Source organism: Belonocnema kinseyi, chromosome 2 (assembly GCF_010883055.1).
Source record: "Belonocnema kinseyi isolate 2016_QV_RU_SX_M_011 chromosome 2, B_treatae_v1, whole genome shotgun sequence".
NCBI classification, from domain to species: domain Eukaryota; kingdom Metazoa; phylum Arthropoda; class Insecta; order Hymenoptera; family Cynipidae; genus Belonocnema; species Belonocnema kinseyi.
This window is the reverse complement of record NC_046658.1, coordinates 102,998,656-103,022,615: the sequence shown is the minus strand read 5'-3', so window position 1 is coordinate 103,022,615 and position 23,960 is coordinate 102,998,656. Positions and strand designations below refer to the sequence as shown.

General features: G+C 30.3%; 1 protein-coding gene across 6 annotated transcripts in view; it reads right to left on the bottom strand.

Annotated features, from left to right (window-relative positions):
- LOC117166975 (segmentation protein cap'n'collar) overlaps nt 1–23,960 on the bottom strand; it is a 306,553-nt gene that overhangs the window by 161,248 nt on the left and 121,345 nt on the right. For all 6 annotated transcript variants that reach the window (XM_033351483.1, XM_033351482.1, XM_033351481.1 and 3 more), the window contains exon 2: nt 8,103–8,258. In XM_033351483.1, coding sequence (XP_033207374.1) covers nt 8,103–8,258 — 156 coding nt within the window. The remainder of the gene's footprint in view (nt 1–8,102; nt 8,259–23,960) is intronic.

The following is a 23,960-nucleotide window of genomic DNA, read 5'->3' as shown; positions in this document are numbered from 1 at the left end:
TGAGAATATAAACTTATTTATTAAACGATTTTGCTCGAACCAGGCACCGGTTGTCGCGAATAATCGATTCTTGGCGAAAAAAGTACGAGGAGCATCTGTTCAAATGATTCATGATCATTACATTACTTCAGGGTGCCCGCAAAACTTAATTTTCAAAATTCCCTGACTTTTCGATTTTTTTTCTGACTAATTATTAACTTCCCTGGCCCCTGGCCCTTCCCTGGCATAATTTAAAGACCAAAATTTCATTTCGTTTCCCTCTTTTTAATTTAAAAGAATTCCATGGAATTCGATACATATTAAACGTCAAAACAGTTCAAGTTAATGTCAAAGGAATTGAAAACAATTTTAAAAATATCAAAAATGTTTTGATTTCAGTGGGATTGGAGTGAGGCACAGAGATTGGAGGAATTTGAAGGAAATTAGAAGAATGGGATAAAATTTAAAAAAATGAAAGGTAAATTGAAAAAAAATGTAAGTGAATTTAAAATAATTAAAAAATATTCAATAAATCGTTAAATTCAGTAAGTTTGAAATTTGTCGAGAGAAGACTTCAAAATGAACTAAATACAAAAACCAAAAAAACCCATTGAATTGAGTAGAAATAATTTATTGAATTCAGAGGCAATCAAGAAAAGTAAAAAAATTCGATAGAATTTTCAAGAATTTAGGTAATATATTAAGAATTCAGGATGAATTCAAAATGAATTCAAGCAAGTAGCAAAAAATACTTGAAAATCTCTTAAAATCTTTGAAATCACCCACTTCTTTTGAAAAAAATGTTTCATCCATTAAAATATTATCAAATTCAGTGTAATTCTACGAAATCTGATGATATTTTCCAAAATCCTGTCAAACCTATTGAAATACCTTAATAGCTTTTAAAATCCTTTTAAATTTTTTTCTTTTTTCAAATTACAATAGGAACACTTTATAGTGGTTGTCCAAATATGGTCGTTGGATTCTTGGTTTAATTATTAGGAATTTTAAACATTAATTTGATTATTGCATATTAAACAGAATTTTCAATTTGATTTTAGTCTTATTTAAATTTGTCATTTTAATTTTTAGATCCCTTAAAATCATTGAATTTCTCACAAATTAAAAAAAATATTTCCGTCTCTTCTAAAATTCTAAAAATTTCTTTGCAACCGCTTGAAACCCCCAACAATATTTAAAGTCAAGTCTCTTTAAACTTTGGATAATCAAATTTTCCTTGGAATTATGTTAAATTCCTTTACATATTTCCTATACTTTTAAATCCAATTAAGTTACAAAAATGATCAAAAATTCCTTCTAATATTTAATACACCCTCAACAATATTGCAAATCATTTGAAATCTCTTCAATTGAAAAAAATTAAAACTTTTTTGTAATATTTTAAAATGCCCTAAAATATTCCAAATCCATTCGAATGTTTTGATCCGTTAATATTTTGTAAAGGTCTTGAAAAATCCTTGCAATTTTGAAAAATAACTTAAAATATTTGAATATCTTTTTAATTCCTTGAAACTTTTTAAAACTCTTGAAAATGCCTTGGAATTTTTTTAATTATCTTAAAATTATAAAAATCTTTTATGATTACTTAAAATTATTTAGGTCCATTTAAAAAAAGGTATTTCAAATCGTTTAAAATTGTTGGAAGACTCTCGAAATTTTGTAACACTAAAATCTTAATGATTCTTTGAAATCTTTACAAATTATTGAAATCTAACGAAGATATTGCCCGCTAAGATATTTAAAATCCTGTAAAATCTTTTGAAATTCTTAAATTTTTTTGAAGCTCTTGAAAATCTTTAAAATATATTGAAAAATTTGAAAATGTTTTAAATCCTATTCTATCTATTAAAAATGCATTGGAATCCTTATAAGACCCTCAAATCTTTTTGTATACATTTAAATTGTTAAAATATATTAAAAATTCTAGTAATCTTTTTAAATATCTCAAACGATTTCAAATCGTTTTGAAAATTTGTTGGAATTGAGCAAAAAATCTAAAATCTTTTAAATCATTTGGAATCTCTTCAATTGATTGAAATCTATATTAAATATTCTTAAATTTTTTTTTAAATATCCTAAAATATTTCTAATCTTTTGTAATCCCTTAAAACATTTTAATGTTCTTAAAAATCCTTTGAAATCTCTTACAAATTTCTTGGAATATTTTTAAATTATCCGAAAATTCTAAAAGATTTCAACAAACTTGTATGCATGCGTTAATTTATTAGAATAAAAGTAACTAAAGTAATGTTTTGAATTTAAAAAGTTACTATAGTGATTTTATGTTTAAAAAAGATTTTGACAAAAAAAATTTTTCCTGATTTCCAGGTTTTCTTTGACCTGCAACCACCCTGTACTTACAAAAAATGATCTAATTAGGGAAAATTTCTGATTTAATAAGATAGCCTAAAACTTCACGCTTCAATTATACAAAGTGTTTCTTCTCTCTGATTATATTTTCTCAATATTTATCCTTGGTATTGAATTATAGAAAAAACAGGTCGGATTTAATAGAAGAAAAATGATTAGAGAAACTACAAGCGGTAATAAAATTTAAAAACTCATTATCTAAACGCCATTTTATATCGACGTGTATTTTAAAGCAAGGAAACAACAATCGAGAGAAGGAGGCTCATGGAGAGACGCCCACTCTGGTTCCACAGGCCCGTTTTCAATTTCCAGAACCATTAATATGTCCCTCCGATCCCCTTTCCGCGTTGCTCCAATCTCACTCGTCCCTTCTTTCAAATCTCTCTCTTTTTAAACTTCCCCTCCTCTTTTCTTTCTTTCCGGCCAACCAGACATCACCCAACCTCCCTTTGTCTGGAATTGGTCCATCCATTGGCGCACCCTCGACTCCAGGGGATGCTGTACACATCTATCATCATGCTGAAACCCCTCATCCCTTAATCCAGCACATGCATCGGTGAATAAATGAACATCGACCATTTTTCGATGCTAGTATGAATGTACACTTCAGCCGGATGTATTTGAAAGCTTCTTCCGGGTGTTGTTTTCCGAATACTTAATTCTACCTACATCCTCCATCAAGAACTCGATAGTGGTTTGGTTTTGCTTTCTGATTGGCAGATCTTCCCTTTCTTTCTCTTGAGCAGTTTTATATCTCCAGAGAAGCCGCTCTAATGGAGCCTGTCGAGACGACTAGTACGGATCATTTAATTAAAACCGGTCCGGATAATAAATCGATAGTCTCAGGATGGAGCCACTCGTTCAAATATGTTCTTCAATCACTTTAAAGACTTTTTTTTATATTGTGTACGCCATTGACTGCATTTTTTATTTAAATAGATAGTTAAAATAATTCTTCGACATTTCGAAACAGATTTCAATCAAATTAGGTATCCCAGACACTTCGCCCATGTTGTATTCTTTATAATCATCATAATCACCGTAAAATCTCTCAAGTTCGTTTTTTGTCTTGCCAGGCATAGTTTTTTCCACTTTAAATGAAAAAGGCTTTAGGGGCCGCATTTAAATTACTACGTAACGGATTATAGATCCTATCTAAGACCCCTCACCCCCTGTAACTAACCTTAACAATATATTCTCTCTCCCCTGCCCCCCCCCCTAATGTACGTATTTTTTAGTTTCCATCACTTATGTTTTGCTAGTTTTAGTGCTAGTAGAACTAGGCAAGTTGTCCGAGAACTTCATTTTCAAAATTCTCTGACTTTTCCTTGATTAGTTTTTCATTTTCCTTGATCAATTAATATTCACCAGCATTATAATCTTGTAATAGTTTTGATATAGAATATTTTATACACGTAATAAAACAGTTTTACAGATACAAATTAAAAAATTTTAATTTATTAATTTATTTTAAACCAAAAAACTGGTTTTTTAACTGTAAACGATGTCTTTTTAACCAAATACATGAATTTTTAACCTAAGAAGATAAATGCCCAACAAAAAAGTTTTAATCTTTATATTTTAATAAAAAAGATTAAATTCATACAAAAAAAGAGAATATTAAAACCAAAGAGACGAATTTCCAACAAATAAAGATTTTTTAGCCAAGAAATAAATAAAAGTTTATCAGAATTGTTGTACCTTCAAGTATAAAGACAAATTTTCTCTACAAAAATTGAATTTTTAAACAAAAAACATGACTTCAGCAAGAAATTAATTTTCAATTAAACTAATGCATTTTTATCTAACAAAAATTAAATTTCAAACTAAGAAAATTATTATATTTTTTTACCTAATAAGGATAATTTTCAACTATAAAGAGGATCAACAATGTTTAAAAAATAGAAGTTATATTTTCAGTAGAAATATCAATTTGAAACCAAAAAAAGGCTTTTCCACAAAACAGTTTAAAAGTTTACAGAAAAAACAGAAGATAAACTTTACATCGATTTCCGATGAAAGATTCGCTGCAACAAAAATTAACTTTAAAGGATAAACTTAAACTAAATGTCGGTTAATCATTCTTTTCTTTTTCCATGATAACACATGTGTTTTGAAAACTCGAAGTTGTCTGAATAAAACTTTATCAATCTAAAAAATGTCCTGCAACAAATTTTATTATTAACTTTATTTTGTGTTATAAAAGTTTAACTTTTGCTCAAGTAGTTACATTTTCAATTAACAAAGATTAATTTTCAACAATATAGTTAAACTTTCAACCAAAGAGACAAATTCTTAACTAAAAATATAAATCTTAAAAAAAAAGTTGAACACTCAAGCAAATAAGAATCATTTTTAACCACAAAGATGCATTTCAATTTAAAACAGTGAAATTTCTACTAAAACAGTTGGATTTTTAAATGAAAATGACAAAATTTAAAAAAATAGTTAAATTTTCTCTTTTAAAATATTACAGTTGACTTTTCACGATCAAAATATGAATTTTGAAACGAAAAAAAGTTTCTACGAAAATAATTGAATTTTCAATAAAAAAAGATGAATTTCTAACCAAAAAGAATGACTTTTTGAAAAAATTGTTGAATGCCCTACCAATTAGTTGCATTTTTATCAAACAAAGATGAAATTTCTCTTGAAACAAATAAATTTTTATTTAAAAAAAAATGCAGAAAAATAGTTGAATTGTCATCCAAAAATGATGAATTTGTTCACACACAAAAAAGTTTCTACGAAAAGAATTAAATTTTCAATCCCAAACGACGAATTTTTTCAACCAAAGAGGATGAATTTTCAACAAAATAGTTGAATTCTCTAACTAATAGTTGCATTTTTAGCCAACAAAGATGAAATTTGTACTAAAACAGATAAATTTTTAATAAAAAAAACGAAAAAATTTTTTTATTTGAACTTTTATCCAGAAAAGATTCGAGTTTATTTTTCAACATGAAAATATAAATTTTAAACAAATAGTAAGTTTTCTACGAAATAGTTAAATTTTGAACAAAATGGTTGAATTTTTAACTAAAAAGTATTACTTTTTAACAAAATAGTTTACTTTTCAACAATACAATAGCATAAAATAGCATTTTTATCAAAGAAAGATGCATTTACAACAAAAAAGTTACATTTAAAAAAAAACAGTAGCATTTTGATCCAAGAAAAATTCAATATTTCTACTAAAGAAGATGAACTTTTAAATCATGAATCAGAAAAATTATTTTTCATCCAAAAAAAGAGTTAATTTAACTTATCAGCATAAAATAGAATTGCTAAAAAGAAAAGGTTATTGTTCTGCGAAAACAGTTGAATTTTTAACCCAAAAAGAAGAGTTTTTAACAAAACATTTGAATTTGCAACCAAAAAGGATGTCTTTTTAAGAAAATTGTTAAATTTCCAATAAAATAATAAAATGTATGACTAAAAAGATAATCTTCAATTTAAGTACAGTCCCTAAATCAGACAGGATATTCATCCCTGGGTATACTCTTGTTGCAATAGCCACAGTCAAATTATTTAAAACATCACCAACTTGAGGTCTACTTTAACTTTTAGTACAAAATCCCCCCGTAACATTTTCATATCCTTGAAAATATAGAAAACTACGAGAGCGATGATAATATCCTTTCATTATTAGAGACTCTCGAAAATCCTCGAGGATGAAGCCTGGAAACCCAGGGCCGTTTATATAAGGACTATGACGTTGCATAGAAGTTCTGGGCGGGTCACCCATCAGACTCATAAGTCTGCTATTTTTCTCTCTATCTGGAAAGTTCTTTCTTCCTTGTTACGTCTCTCGTCAGTAGTCAATATCCATCTCCTTCTCCTTTACCTTGAGATATTTCATTCCCATCTTTTCGCTGCTCGCAATGCATTGTTCTGCACCTTTGTGAGTTAGGGCGCAACGCCGCGATCAGCCATCCAATAATACAGGGAAGCCCCCTCGATCACGATCCAAGGCAGACAGATCGATATACGTGACACGGATCGCGTACAGCTGAGAACAAAGGGCGGTCTCTGTCCGGTACAATTCTACAATTCTTTTTCTCATTTTTTTGTTATAGGCTCTACTGCCTCTGACAGCCATTGTCCTGATCCAAAGAGAATTGTTTTAAACGAGTATTTTGAGAACATTTATCGGAATACTCATAAAAGTCAAGACTGCATGCCGCCCAACATTATATTTCTTACTTTTCTTCATGGTACAAATGCACGATGATTATCATTTTTGTAAGAGAAAATTTGAACTAAGGAAAGTAATTTTTTTCCCCCGAAAATGTTTAATAGGTTCAATATCTATTACTGTTGTCCCATATTTAGTTTAATTTTAACATCTGTTGAAACATAGACCAACTGATTCAACCCATAATAATACCTAATAAAACTTCCGAATCAACGTAAGAATGTTCAGAAATTGGGGCATCTGTTTTATCAACATCAACAACTATGAAGAAAGAAAAAAATCCCCTTTCTTCTAAATTTCTATCGAATGAAACCAATCAAAAAGCTATCGTTATAGATACCGGGTAAGAGGGATCGAACTGCCAATCGCATTCTTTGAAATGCACACGGGGAGAAAAAAGGGTCAGATCAAGAACAGATATACGGATTGTTGTATTGAGAGATCGTATCCAAAGACGTGTGGGTTGGCTTTTACGTGCCTCATCTCCTGGATGTGTCTTCCCAACAGGGTTATTTTCAAAGATTCTTTCAGCTTAATGTACTTCTCCAGGATCGCTGTCTTTTGAATTTGACTGATTGCAAAAGAGAAAATGCAGTGTGCGAATGCGATAGCTGATAAGATGCGATCTTCAAGACACCAACTCTTCTCAAAGAACAACGCCAAACAATAACTATTTCAAACAGATTTCGATACTGAAGCACTGAATCTATAGTGAATTATTCATTATCTTTCCCAAAAGCATACTCTACTGAATAAAAAAAATATTTAATAGAACGTGATGCTATAAAGTCTGTAGAGTGTAGCATATTCATTTGAAACAATTTCTTTGGTCATTGACCATTTTGGCAAACCTTCTTTTTTCTCACCACACTATACTATCAATCTTCTGTATACAATATACATGTCGAGACTCTGAGTAAAGAAAATAATATCAATCAATGGCGGTAAAGAAGGTCAAAGGCACATTTTGTTTTAATTGTGTAATGGTTTCATCAAAGAGACATCGCCGGATCTTGAAGAGACAGCCACCCTGAACGTCAAATACCACAGATGGTCAATGAGATAGCCTCATCTTTGTTTGATACATCGCCATCGACTTCCAATCGATATCTATCTATCGGATCGATTTGCTTGGTATAAAGCCATGAGTATCTGTCTTGTCGGTTTACTTTGCTATTAAGGAACTTGGATCCTCTGTTTTCTGTCTAGTGAATATTAGACAGAGGAATTGCCAACGACATGAGTCAAGCTGTCAATATTACGATAACGAAAAAATTAAAAGGGTATAAGTACAAGAAAATTAGGTATGACTCAAGATATGTATACAACTTTACATTAATGGTCACTTATCTGATTTCATGAAACTAATTGTAAGCAATCAACAAGCATCTTGTTACCACGCAGAAAAAAATATTTTCTTTATAAAGGACATTTATCAAAAGAACTAAAGGAAACAGGTGTTAAAGATGACGACGAATTACTTGGCCACTTGCCTTACATGTTATGCTAAAAATAAAATAAAATTTATGCTTACCTTTTCATTTGTAGAATTAATAGCTTTCAAGGCTTTTAATTTCTCGATATCATCTTCGGATTCTTTTTCCAAGGTCTTATCTGGAGCTGTTCGTTCCACCAAGGTAAATCCTAAATCGACATCTTGCTTCCAAAGAGCTTCGATCAGATCCATGTCCTGGAATAAAAAATGAGGATTTAAAGTTTTATTTTAATTGCAAATTAAAAACTGGATTCTTGCAACTATATTTATGTTCAAGGCAAAAAATGTATTCGTCGAGACGATTTTTTGTTGATTGGCAGTATACGGAATGATTTATTCAGCTCTTCAGGATGGTATACTGAAAAAAATAGTTTACTAAAAAGAACTGGACTGCTGCATCTATAGAAATGATGTGGTTAAAATTTAGCAGGTTCTAGACAATTTTCATTAATTTCAAAAGCGTTTGGTTGAATCTGAGACGACAAAATTTTATAAGATAATTCGAAGCATTTATTTTTACTGTCATGTATATGAATTATTCTCATATGATTAATCAGCGATGATCCAACTTTGAGTTAAGGAATTCGGAAAGAAAACGTCGCTGCATCCGTATATAATTTCATTGTATAAATGTCAATGATAATCGATACGCTTTCATCCTCTTCCATACCTTGATCGTCACCCGTATTGAATTTGCGAGACTGTTCTGTAAATAATACGGGTAAAGTCTGCAATTAGCAGTGACACGACTCATTGTTAATAGAGAAACTTGTTGGAAAAAGTGCACTTCCTTCGAAAAAGTATACTCTCTACTTAATTATGTCTAAACGAAAAAGCATGCCCCCCCCCCCCCCCGTTTAACGAAGTGCTTTTAATCGAATTTTTGTAAAATATTAGGTTTTAGAAAGTCAATTCGGAAGATAACGATTTTTAAATAATTCTTAGTGTGAATAAATAGGCTTTTAATTTTGGCTTAAGTCTTTCGTTACTTAAAATTTATATCTTAAAAAAGTGATGTAACGAAATGTCTAACAAATCTCGCAATCATTGTTGTTAAAGACCTGCTTGATCTGTGATAGTTTAACGTTGTTTTATATTTTGAATTAAAACTTTTGAAAATTAAAACTACTTAATTTTAATGTAAAATAAAAAAGTGTCGCAGATGAATTAAAATTTCTAAAAATTTTAGGCTGTGTTAGTTTCTTCTCCGGAAATTATCATTTATAAACCAAAAAGTTTATCAAGATTACCAATTTTCAACCATTTTAGGTCATGTTAACGTTTTAACCAGAAATTGGCATTTTTATTTTTTAAATATTTGATTTTAAGATACATTTTTTTTACAATTGACATTTTCGATTTTGCTATCATTTTTAATTGAGATTTTTTTAAACGGAAATAATTAGATTTTAAAGGTTCACAATTTTTTAATAATTTTAGGTTACGTTACCCATGTAGAAATAGCCCGGTTTGACCCGACCAGAAGAAGGTTTCTGGCCAGAATCTGACCGGGTCAAACTGGGATACTATTTTGTTATTTGCCCGGCCGGGATCTGACCGAGTTCCCACCGGGACCCAGTCGGGCCAAACATGGTGCATAATAGAAGTATAATAACCTTATAAACATCTTAAGAAATATCCACAAACGACTGCTGTAAGTGGGTCGTTTGTAAATATCTGACAGGCGAAAGACCAATTTTTAGTGTTTTACGTGTTTTTTTTTATTAATTATTAAAGAAAAATTAAACTAATTTTAATTATATGGTTTCCCACTTTTGATTCTACGGTTCCCAGACTTGCCGTGACTGCGAAATCGTTGACCAACTTTCTTTAAGGGCATATGATACTTACAGTTTCCCCGGCTTTTTTCCACAAAAATTTAAAATTTTTAAAACTTAATTCAGAGATGCTATTAAATATCATAACTGACGTCCCCTGACTCTTTTTCAGGGATAATAACAAAAAAAATGTATTGTGCTAAATAAAAATTTTATGCATATGCATTATTTTGAGGTTACGTCGTTTTTCATCTTTGCCTTTCCGATAATCTGGAAATTATTTATGAAATATACTTTTTTGATTCCCGGCAAACAAGGTTAGTTCCGGGAGATTAGTTACTATGTTTATTTGTATGTCCAAAGTTTTCAGCCAAAAATATTGTGTAGTTTGGAAGTAACGCTCGGGTGAATTGTAACACACATTACCTTGAAATATACACGCGCTTTGTTAGCAATATGAAAAATTTTTTGATGAAAAAACACAAAAAAGTGTGTGGGGACGTCCGCTGGCATGTTCGCTATCATTTCCCAGATTTTGAAGGCAAAATATTTCTTATCCTAGGAAAAAAGCCGGGGGAACCTAACACTGACAAAATCGATATTATTTCCTAAGCGCTATACAAATTAATCACATTTTGCTAAATTAAAACTTTTTTGAATTAACCTACAAAAAAGTGTGTGGGGACGTCCATTAGCATTTTCGCTATTATTTTGCAAATTTGTAAGACAAAATATTTATTATTCTAGAAAAAAAAGTCGGTGGACGCTAGGTTATCCGTTAAGAAATTTGTTAAATTTCACAAAATCTTATCCAATTTTCTGTAGCAAGCGGATTATTTATAAAGGTAAGTGAATTTTTTTGTTAATAAGTAAGCCTTATTAATATTCTCTAACGTTAATGATTAATCAATTTTCTTAACCGGTTTCATAGGTTAGGATGACACGTGAACCCCCTGAAATTTATTTTATCTCTCTTAAAAAATCCTATGCAAACTAAATTACGCTTAAGGTAAATTTGTTATACAATTTAACTTTAATTTCTTACAATGCAATTTCTTACAGAAACTTAAGAATCATAACCTATATTTTAGTACTTACATTGAATCAATGTTTGTAGTTAATATATTTATTATTATGAATGCAGTTCTTAAATTGAAATTCCAACATTTTTTTACAAGTGGAAATAAGTGCTGACAAAGATTCTTATCTCTACCAGTTGGTAGAATATGTTCGCTGTGATAAAAAGGCTCCAGTAAAGTGCGACCGAGGAGCCCAATCAAAAACCGGTCGGATTCCGACCGAGTTACCCTATTTGAATCCGGGATCCGATCGGGTAACCCTGTCGGGAGTCGACTGGGTACACCCGGCCGGGATCCGACCGGCGCAGCGTAACGAAACCAACTAGAATCCGACCGGGCAACCTGACCAGATTCCGGATACAAGCAGGGCAACCCTGCCAATATCCGGCCTGAACCTGGACATAATTTCTACACGGGTAGCGTTTTACAATAAGAAATTGGTACTAGAAACCAAAAACTACTATATTTATTTTTGATATTAGGTTTTTTGACCAGGGGAATGTATTAATAATTTTGATGTTAATTTTTTTGTCTGCGTGGTCTATAGTCAATATTTAAAAAATATTGATCATAGACCATGTAGACAAAAATAATAACATGAAAATTATTAAAACCTATTATAGTTTCAAAAATATTTGCATTTTTGTATTAGTTTCAGGATATATTTACACTTTTCCTAGGAAATTGCTATTTTTAGTTTAAAAAAATCATAACTCGAAGAAGATTCACGACTTTTTAAGACTTTTTTTGCGTTTTACAATAATATACGTTTTTTCTGACTAAAAAATCACCAGATTCCGAAAAAAATTAAAAAACTTGTTGCACAATTGCAAGGTGAGCAAGTGGTTTTCAATATACATTTCAAAGAAGAATTACAATTGTGGAACAATTAGGGATATGGTAACGTATATGTACAATTTCTTAACAGCTTTAGGTTATGTTATGGTTTACCTGCAATTGGTATTTATAAACAAAGAGCATTATAATTTAAACAAAATTTATAATTTTTTAACAATTTTCGATTATGTTGGTGTTTTTCGTCAAAAAAAGTGAATTTCAAATAGTTGAAAATTGAGGAATATTAATAATTGAAGAAAATTTGACATTCCATTTTTAACCGCTGCAAATAATAATAAAAATATGTTAAACAAATAAAATTACGTTCAAAAGAAGATTTACAGCCTTTAACAATTTCTTGCAACGTTATATGTTACTGTTTTCCGTTAAAAATTGCTATTATTGATCAAAATAATTATATTTCAAAGAATATTTAGAACATTTTAAAAATAATAGCGTATGTTAGTGTTTTTCTTCGAAAATTGGTATTTCTAAACAAAAATTTGACAAGATATTATTTCTAATTTTGCATCTATATTAATGTGTTATTTTAATTTAAAAATTTCCAGAGAAAAAAATTACAGGCGTGTTTGTTTTCTAGTACGATTTAAATTATAAATTAATATTTTATTGAAGTAAGATTTTGGTTTGATGGCTTTTACAATTTGAAAAACGAGTTTTCTGAAAAAACTTTTTGGATGTTCATGTTTCAAATATTTTTTGGATGGATTTTTAAGGCCTTGTACATTGACCACTATCGAGAGAAATATATGATTAATGATGCAGAACTATCGAGTACCGAATGCATCTGGATTGAAGGAGATCGAAGAAAGGACTGTAAAAGGAGGGACTGATCGCGTGACTGGGCACAATGGCCGTCAGTTGGCCCGTGGGATTTAATTGAGCCAATTCGTCGAGTTATTCGTAGGCCAGTCTCGTTAACCAATATACGGATTTTCTTCGGTAATCTAGAATCTGAATCAACTGTTACAATGAACAATGGTAGAACAGAGTTAGTTTATTAACACGGATGAACAAAATTATATTCTCCGTATAAGAAATAATGACTACTGAAGAAAAAATGGAGGCAATTTTTGGATATATTTTTAACCAACACCTAACATTTTTTAGATTCTGATATAATCCTGAGATGTAACTGAAAGTACCGTAGTGCGCGTTTCGCATCGTCTGCTAAATTGTCACGGCTTATCTCCTCAAATTACAAGAGCGCATCGATGCTTCTTTTACTTTTTTATCAAGAGAGTTTTTACAACACTTTCCAAACTCACTTATGCAAATCGTTTTGTCGCGAAAGTTTAATCGCAAAACCATAGAAATCGTACTGTTTCTCCCAATTATATCCATTATGATGTTCCTGTTTCAATAATAAACCAATAATGCATTTATTTAAATTCATTGTAATTCCCTTCAACTTGAATTGTACTATAGATTTATAAAAACAATGATTTATTTTTTTAGTTTATAAATTAGGTCATATAATGTCTCTAATAGAGTTCCCAGTTCCTTCGTTCATATCTTGAGTCTGAAGAAAATTACGATTTAATCCTACACTTAGGTTAACCATTTCATTGTTATTGAAATGAATGATGTATCGGAACCTTTTTTTAATCACTGACATCATCCACTTTCAAAAATTACTTGTCGGGTATTAATTCAGTACGAGATAGCGTGGGTGTGTGTAGATGTCGGCCATATTGAAGACACAGCAGGGTGCCCGCCGCGCCCACATTGGGGTTCGATGGGCACATGGTCGGCCCACATATATTTTTCATTCCATTGCTCCTATACCTATTTTACTGTGCTAAAGTAAAAAAAATAGGTATCCACTAGTGCTACACTAAAGTATGACACGAAACTAAGGGTTGAAACCAACAAATAATCTATTATATTAATCCTGAAAAACTACATTTAAAAAATGCACATCCATGAGCAAAAAGGTGTGTTTACATCAAACAAATGCGATTGATTAAAGGGAAGTTTAATCACCAGAAAAAACTAAAAGTTTAATTTTATTTCAACACATTTTGACTTCGTTTTTTTGTTCCAAATTAAACATGATTTTTTTCTGTGCAACAGGAAACAGGCTAGAGTTCTGTACTTGTTTATGCCGACTTACTTTTCGACAAAACCTTGTCAGTAGAATCAAGCACTCTTGTTCTATTTTCAGGCCCCGATTTAATTTGCATTCGTTTCTTACAAAACTGGTCAACCGTTTCATTTCAGCGGGAAAATGGTTCGTTAAGTTTTTGTGCACTGCCACAATTGACATTAAAAGTCCTGATTTCCCGTCGTTGAATGTTTTTTATTTATTGTTTAAACCCCAGGAAACTACTGGAAATTCCAATTCATTTAAATAAAGGAAAATAGGCAGGAAATTTAATTTTTGCAGTGCATCGAGGACATATCGAACAAGTCAAAGAGCAGGATGATGTAACAACAACCATAACGGTTTCGTTGCTAACTGGCTATGCTTCGGTGTTTACATCGCAGATCATTCACTGAGTACATACACTGAATGGATTCTGTACGGGGTTTTTGTCGCTGATAAAGACTCGTAGGAATGACTTATCCACTGGATGACAATTTCTTTTTTTGTCAACTGACCTTCTCCCCATTTCCGTAAGAACAGGTGTATTCCCCTTGCGAGAGAACAATATAAGGAGTAAGCAAAAAAAAAAACAGTGATAGATGGATTTTGTTCCGAAAGACCTGTATGCATGTATAGCTAATGCAACTTTTCTTTTCCTAACGTAATTCACTTTTCAATGCTAATGTTCGATTAATATTTATCGCGCTTGGTAGCATAGTATGCAAATCTAACAAAGCACCGCTTATCATACGAGTATTTGAATATGCGAAGAGGAGTTTCTACTTTTTGAATTTTAATTCAATACTGCTCTTGATACTTGAATAATAAAATCTGTCACTTTTTCTTAAATACTTACACAAAGTTTACTAAGTATGAGTCGAGCAGAATTTTTTACATCAAGACAATTGAAAAAAATTAAAATGACGAATCTAATATATGAAATAATTCTAAATATCAATCGTTTAAAATTGAAAATTAAACATTTAAAATTTGAACAGGCTGTAATTGAAACGTTTAATATGGTAAAATATTGAACTGATGTACGTCTTCAAAGTTGCAAATAGGTTAACTTTCATGCTTTAAGATTAGATAATCTCAACATTAGAAATTGTACACCTAATATAATAATAATGTTTCAAATCCAAAATTCTTCAATTCAAAGTGTTCAAAAGTAAATATCCTTAAATATTAAGTGCTTACAGTTGCTCAATTGGATATCAGACATTTTCTTAGCGAGAAAAAAATTTTGAATCCCTAGGAGCAACAGAAAACTATACGACCCAGAAGTTAGCTATGCATATAGATTTGAAAATTCGACCTTGAATAAAAAATGAAATAATAGACGTAGCCAAAAACTAAAAACACCGCCGGCATCGTCTGAGCCATATCTCTAGGTGTTTTTTTCACTTTTTTCAAAAAGTAATTTTTTAAACAATTACGTTGTTAAGTAACATATATCCTTCATTATGAAAAAAACCAAAAGTCCTAAAGAAAAAGTGAAGATAGTTCTGGATTCTTCTCGGCAATATCTGCAGGTGTTTTTTCATATAAAAAAATTTATTATTTAAACAATCATATTGTTTATAATTTTTAAAAAATATTTTAACAATTGCGGTAAACAATTCAGAGTTTTTGAGTGAAAAATAACATATCTTGAAGTATCATGAATGAAAAAAATTTTTAACAATGCAAAAAAGTTAGTTTAAACATTGTTTTTGCCCCCTCTACGCACACAGCTTTACGATATTCTATGGCGCATATGGATTTGATTATTTATCCTTCATTATAAAAAAACTAAAAGTCCTAAAGAAAAAGTGAAGATAGTTCTGGATTCTCCTTGGCAGTATCTCCAGGTGTTTTTTTCATTAAAAAAAAATTATTATTTAAACAATCATATTGCTTATAATTTCTAAAAATTTATTTAACAATTGTGGTAAACAAATCAGAGTTGTTGAGTGATAAATAACATACCTTGAAGTATCTTAAACGAAAAAAAAAGGTTAAACAATGCAAAAAAGTTAGTTCAAACATTGTTTTTGCCCCCTTTACGCTTTGGTTTTTTTTTTATAGTGAAGGATAAATAATCAAATCCATATGCGCCATGAGATATAGTAAAACTGTGTGCGTAGAGGAGGCAAAAACAATGTTTAAACTAACTTTTTTGCATTGTTAAAAATTTTTTTTATTCATGATACTTCAAGGTATGTTATTTTTCACTCAACAACTCTGAATTGTTTACCGCAATTGTTAAACTATATTTTTTTAAATTATAAACAATATAATTGTTTAAATAATACATTTTTTTTATATGAAAAAAACATCTGCAGATATTGCCGAGAAGAATCCAGAACTATCTTCACTTTTTCTTTAGGACTTTTGGTTTTTATCATAATAAAGGATATATGTTACTTAACAAAGTAATTGTTTAAAAAATGACTTTTTGAAAAAAGTGAAAAAAAAAACACCTAGAGATATGGCTCAGACGATGCCGGTGGTGTTTTTAGTTTTTGGCTACGTCTATCATTTCATTTTTTATTCAAGGTCGAATTTTCAAATCTATATGCATAGTTAATTTCTGGGTCGTAAAAATCTTTAGTTTAAAGTTCGGGTTCATTTGAAATAGAGTGGACGAAGAAATTCATTTTCAAAATTCCCGGCATTTCCCCTGACTACTAAAATTTAAAAAAGTTAGTTTTGAATTGAAATAACTTTTTCTGATGTAAACCAACTTTTTTTCTAATTATAAGCACTTAAAATAGAAACTTTAAAGAAATGAAGCGATTAAAACTGCTGAGTTAAAGAAATGCCATCTTCATGGTTTTGTGCTATGAAATAATGAAGCACGGATTCAAAATTGTTTAAATTCAAACGCCACTTTTTCACATTGGCTTACAACATTAATAATTTTAAATGTCGAAAAGTTCCAAATTGAAATGATTAAAACTGTATACTAAAGTTTAAATTTGAATCTTAGCAATTACTAAGAATAAAAAGATGTCCAGTCAAAAACTAAATCGACTGTCATTTCTCGGGTTTCCAGATATGTCCGTCCAGTGACCAGTTGACCATCCTACGAAGTTTAAAATTCAAAAAGCAGAAATATTTAAAAGAGCAGAAAATAGTGAAAGGGTTAATTTCGTTATGGCGTAACGCTTCCTTTGCATCTTCTCGTCTCGCCTTCTAAACGAGTCCTTTGGGAATGCTTCAGGGTGCATTGAAAATCCGAAACCTGTAATCCTCTCTAACAGCATGTACCTGACTTTATGGAAATATAGTAAATACCCCTAATGTCGGTCTTAGCGTCGAGAGTTAGGTTAGCCACAGTATTATCCTCAATTTTCACGCCGCTCTTTTGTACCTGAAGCTTATTTGCAGGAAGAGGTGCACCACAAAATACAAGTTTTCCTACCACTTCCCTTCATAGTTCAAAAGGATTTTGGGAACAATCAACCAAAGGTAAACAAAGATCTATCTGATAATTTCGTAAAATTAAGTAATTTTGGGGGTTTCCCTACAGGTAAATAAATCATCTGATTTCTTTTGAACATGAGAAAAATAAATCTGGAAAAAATATTGATCAGACTATTGTAGACTGGATGGCTGCAAAGCTTTATTTCCAAAATGTTCTGTTTTTTCCCTGAATATTTTTCGTTTTCTCTGATCAATAATATTTTGATAAATGGACTTTAATCTCATCAAATTATTATATAGAATCTTCTATAAATAGAATAAAACAATTTCAAGTTCATAAAACTTTAATTTATTATTCTCAGGGCTGCCACAGCCTAATCCACTTTTGTGAAGACATTATTTTAAATCCATTTCAATATTAGGAAATCCCGTGAAAATATGTGAAATTTTATATTTCCTGAAATCCTAATAATTTATTAAAACAGCTGGAGAGCTTTTAAGGTCTGAAAATTATTGAAATTTTCACATAATCTTATAAAATCTCTTCGAATTTTGTTAAATACCTTAAAACCTGTACAATCTTGTATAGTTATTCCATATCTTTCGAAATTCTAGGACATTTTTTCAAATACCTTAAAATAATGGAAATTCTTGGAATTCCCGTAAATTTGTTTAATCTCTTGAAAATGCCTTGGAATCTTTTTAAATACTATAAAACAATTCAAATTTTTTGAAACTTCTTCAAATCATTGAAATCAATAAAAAATGCATTATAATATTTTAAAATTCCCTAGAATATTTTGAATCCTTTGAAATAACAGTGAATTACCAAAAATATAAAATGGGAAATTCCTTGGTATCTTTCAAATTACCCTTAAATATTTTATATGCTTTAAAATTTTTTGAAATTCTTTAAAACTTTTTGAAGTTCTTGAAAATTCTTTGAGGTTTAAAAAGTACCCAAAATATTTCCAATCCTTTGAAATCGTTTAAAATCATTAACAAAATTTTAAAGCCCTTGAAAATTACTTAGGATCTTTTAAAATCTCCTGAAATTTATATTGTTTGGAAACACCTTGCAATATTGAAAAATCTTTTAAATCTTTTAAAATCCTTTAATTCTTGTGAATAAATTTATTAAAAAACCATTAAAATTTGATAAAAATCTGTTAAAATCTATGAAATCAGATATTCTCTGAATGAAAAAATCTAATATCTTTTAAATTCTTTGAAATTCCTTCAAATTATTCAAAGCGTTTAAAAACGCCTTGAAATCGTTGAAAATATTTTGAAATATTTCAAATCATCTAAAATCTTTTGAATTCCCTTAAAACTTTTTAAAGTTTTAAAAATACCCTACAATTTTTTAATCCTTTGCAATCCCTGCATATTATTAAAATGTATTAAAAAGTCCTTGGAATCTTTTAAAATCCTCTAAAAATATTCCACATCCTTAGAAATCCCTTCAAATTATTGAAATCTATCAAAAATTTCTTGAAGTCTTGTAAAATACCAAAAAATTCTTTAAACAGTTTAAAATCTTTCTAAATCCTCTAGAACTTTTTGAAGCTTTTGAAAATTCCTTAAAATTAAAAAAATGTCTAACGTCTTTAAAATCCTTTGGAATATTGTAAAAAGTTTTAAGACTATTAAATATTTTTTGTAATCCTTCAAAATACTCTAAGATATAACAAATGCTTTGAAATATTTTGAAATTTTTTAAATCCCTTGTAAATTCCTTGAAATTTTATAAAATATCCTGAAATGTTTAAAACACATTGAATTCCTTTCAAATTATTGAAACGTATTAAATAAATTTCCTGCGGAGTCTTTTAAAAAGCAAAAAAAAAAAAGAATTATTTGAAATGCCTTCAAATTATTGAAATATTTTTAAAATGCCTTGAAATATTTCACATACTTTGAAATCTTTTGAAACCCTATGAATCTTTTTAAAGCTCAAAAATTCCTTGGAATTTAAAAAAATGCTCCAAAAACTTTAAAGTCCTTTGAAATCCCTTGAAATGACTGAAATCCATTGAAAACTTTTACAGGCTTGTTAAATGAGCCAAAAGATTTAGTTTGAAAATTTTCGAAATCCTTTGAAACTTTTTAAACCTATTGAAAATTCCAAAGAATTTTAAAAAATATCCTAAAACCGTTAAAAGCGTTTGGAATCTATTAAAATTTTTGTAGTGTATATTAAAAATATATTGGAATCTTTTAAAATACCCTAAAATAATTCAAATCCTTTGAAATCTTTTGAAACTTGAAAATGCATAGAAACTCTATATTTTGTTTAATCCTTTAAAATCATTACAAATATTGAACCCTATGTTTTGTAAAAAATTGTAACAAAACATTTGTAAAAAATGTTTTGAGATATTTTTAAATAATAAATAATTCATTCCGAAATAGATACCTGAATTCATTTGCGCTGAACTCATGGGTTCATTTATTGAAAGAAAAGTTACCAGAGTGATATTTTATTTTATTTTTTTAAATTAATACAGTGACTTTATCTTTAAAAAGTGATTTCAGAAAAAAAGTATCTGCGTGGCAGTCCTCATTATTCTTGAAACTTAATTAAAGTGCTTCTTACCGACAGTCCCTGACTTTTCCCATTTTTTTTTGCAAAATACTCGACTCTTCCCTGGCCAAAAAAATGGCCTGACTTTTTATTGTTTTTTTTTCCTTTGGGGTCTACTACGGGTGTCAAAGACATCTGATTACCAATTGAAACTGATAATGCGATTCTTCTTTTAAAGTTCGCCTCAAAGCCATTTGCACCGTCGGAGTCGCGGGTGTGTTGGATATTATAAGCCGGTATCGGATGGACGAACCCCTGTGGTCGCGATTCACGGATAAGAACGCTATTACCATCGTCCTGTCCACCTCTCTCATTCCCTCCTCTTTTCTCCACCTGTCTTCCCCCACACACCGAATTCTCATTCGCGTCGGAAGACTCTCCCATGGGACGGATTAGTTATTCTGTCTGGAATCTTAGAAAGGGTTGCGCTGTCTAGAAAGCACGCGGAGGAAATTCCATGTTTGTGAATGATGAAAGGTACGCCATAACAATACACGCGCTTCTATGAGACCGAAGAATTTTCTGTCCTGGCCCCTCGGGAATATTATATTTGCCGCGGAGAAATAGATTGCGCCACATGAGGCGTCTTTAAAAAAATTGAAATATCCATCTTTTTTTATACTTTTAGGTGCTTTCAACTATATGAAGAATGGATTGGAAAATATGAAAATATGTCTTCATCTTGTCATGAAGAGTATTTTCAAGGTATGGAATTTTATCTTGAGAAGCTTGGAATAACTTTTGTGAGATAATGCCAGAACTGTTTAAGATGCGTAGACATTTCCTATACACCTTGACAGCTCTATAATTATCATTATTTTAGTTGTCGTGTCAGGTCGGTCCATTTAAGTCTCATAGAACTGCGGTTAAAAAACTATTATAGTTAAGAGTGGTCCTAAGTCGGCACAGTAAGAGTTTTTGTCGAAAACAAGGGGCAAACAGGGTTTGATGGCGCTTTAATTTCTTTGGAGCAGTGTGGAGTAATTTTTGCGGTCGGAATGCAGCGCGAAGTGAAGAAATCGATTTGTATTATTTCTCAAAATGGTTGTCCTAAGCCGGTACCCCCTGGTCTTAAGCCACCAATGCGCGTCGAAGCGCAGGCAGGATCACCCTTGGCTTCTTGCGTTCGAAATTGCGTCCCACGACTACAAGAAAATAGAATCAGCAAAAAGGCAAAGAGAGACCACAGAAAATAAAAGTTCAACCTACCAGAGGCAAGCAACATGGAATCAAAACACAACCAAACTGAAAAAAATAAGAGACAAGTGACATGGAATTGAAACAAAAAACAGGTGCCGACTCAGGACCACTACGAATGCTTACACATTTCATGTTATTATGCACACGAAAGTAATCCAAATGAAAAATCGAAATTATCAGGCGAAAGTGCATAGATAAAAAACCAACGCATCAATTCCACTGAAAATTTAAAAATATTTAAACACATGTAGCAAGAATGGAAGAAAATGAAATTCCGTTTCCACGAAAAATGTATACTCTGGATACGCTGCCAAGTGAAAACAAAAGTGACAATTGTCAGCGTAAATTAGGTCCATGTCTACCAGACGACTCCACTTCACTCGGTACGGGCCTGTCAAAATTGCATTTTAGTAAGGTGGTTTTATTCTATGAATTTAATAACAACCAGTGATAAACCGCGGCTGCAACCGACTTTATTATGAGTAATCGCTGAAAGTTTGGCCAGGGGAGAGGACAACTGCCGAAAACTACCTACCGAGTTCAGTCGGTTTTTCGACACTCAACTTTGGAGGCAGACATTTGGACCTAAATGATACATTAGAGTGATAGTTTTTAATTATACTTAGTGGACTTTTTTCTGAGATTTTCTGCACTCGAGCCCTAGATTTCTCCAAATAACAAAAAAACTGGTTTCAAAATTTAGACCAAATTGATTAATATTAACTCGTGCTTCAAATATCATGAAGTTTCCCATTGATCTGCTTGTGAAAACAGCCTTTTGTGAATCTACGATTCTAACGCGATAATACGTTACTACTAATTACAAAAAATTATAAATAATAAAGTTGAATAATTTTTAGGCACTCTTATGGGTCCACAAAGAACAGCCTATAAAGTGTCAAATTTATATTTTAAGTGATATTGACGTTTATTACCACTTTATGATTTTTTTTCATGAATCATGAATCGGTAATTTAAAATTATTCGCTGACTTTTTAACTAATTTTTAATTATTTAAAAAATTTTAATTTGTATAAGCATTTGATTTTCCGAGGTAAGTCACGAAATGAATGTCTTTTGTCGACGTTATAAGTTTTCTAATAAATTATTATAGAATACACATTTTTTCAAATAATTCCACAATTATTTAAATAAGAAATACGCTAACGGCGGAAATTACGTTCATGCATGCTTTCGGATCTGTCGCTAAAATGCCTTATCTTTTATAATTCAATTTTTTTCACTAATAAGATGATTGCAAAGAAACGTAAAATTATAATGTTTTCGAGAAATTAGAATAACCCGTGCAGAAATTTCCCCATGTTTCCCTATTTAAAGTTGAGTTTCGATGGGGTGCCTATCATAATATCTAGTCTAGAAAAAAACGGTCGGCGCCTCTATCAAAATATCTAGTCCAGAAAAAACAAGTTGGGGCCCCTATTTGAATATCTAGTTTAGAAAAAACTGGTTGGGGCCCCTATCAGAATATCTAGTCTAAAAAAAATTAATGGGTACGTACCCATCAGTTTTTTCTAGACTAGATATACGAGGCAAGACATTTTTCACTAGAACCTGATAGGGTACCCTATCAGGTTCTAGTGAAAAATTTCTTGCCTCGTATAGTTATGGTAAATCTATCTGCATCCTGTTTTTTATTAAGAAAAGAATTCCATTCTTATGTAAAACTGTAAATGTTCAGAAAAAATTACATTTCCTGTCATTGTAAAAAGTTGTAAAGTAGACTAAAACGAGAAAAAACGAAACATTACAGAAAGAAAAATTGCAATCGATTAAAATAAATTATTTAAAAATTGTTTTATTGATATTCCTGTTAACAGTCCATATATTTTACATATAGATTACGTCATATAATAATAAATATTTAATTAGAAAAAGATAATTAAACCTTTTTTGAGCTGTAGCTTATGAACACGGCTTTTTCATCGACTATCAACTCGAAGGTTTATTGTAATGACTGTTAGGCGATAGAATTAGGTATATAGACTTTGTCATATCACTTAAATATTCAACACAATTAAATACTTATCAGGTCTAATTAAATATTCATCAGGCCCCACGAGCGCTCGTTAGAAAAAGGAAAATCTATCCAGGGTCCAACTAAACCCCGATCGGAATTTCAACGTGGGAACTATGGAAACAGTTAAAAAAATTGTATGTTCTTGAGCTCATTAATTTCCTATAAAAAAATGTCTATTTAACAAAAAAAGAGGAATTTTCAACAACAAAATTTATATTTAACGAAGAAAAGTGAATCTTCAAACAAAAGATCGAATTATAAAAAATGAATATATCTTTGATAAAAAACTGTTAATTAATGAGAACTTTTAATCAATATTATTAATATTTATAAAATATTATTGTTTTCAAATTTTTTAATAATTTGGTGATACACCCAGAAAAAAAGTTTCGTTGAATCTAAGAAACTTTCTTTAAATCAAAGTATTTCTAGAAATATTTCGTTCCTTCAAACCGAATATTTCTTTAAAAAAATATTTGATTGATTCAAATGAAAAATTTCTTTAAATCCTAGAATATTAAAAAAAAATTATAATCTGTCAAAAATTTGGCGAAATAAAATGTTTTTCTCGGAAAACTGTATGCTTAAAGAAATGGGTATTATTTAAATAATTGGACAACTATTTTAAGCAATTGTTTAACAAATTAAAATGATTTTAAATACTTAAAAATAGTTAAAAATTATTGGATATTTTTAAACTACCTATTCATGATGAATTAAGAAAAAAAGAATTATAAAAACTTGAATACACCTCAATACAGATAAGATTCATATTTTTCACTTATGGGGTATTCTTTGGGGGCCCATATATGGGCCCTTATAAGAGTGCCTAAAAATCATTAAAATTTAAAAGTTAT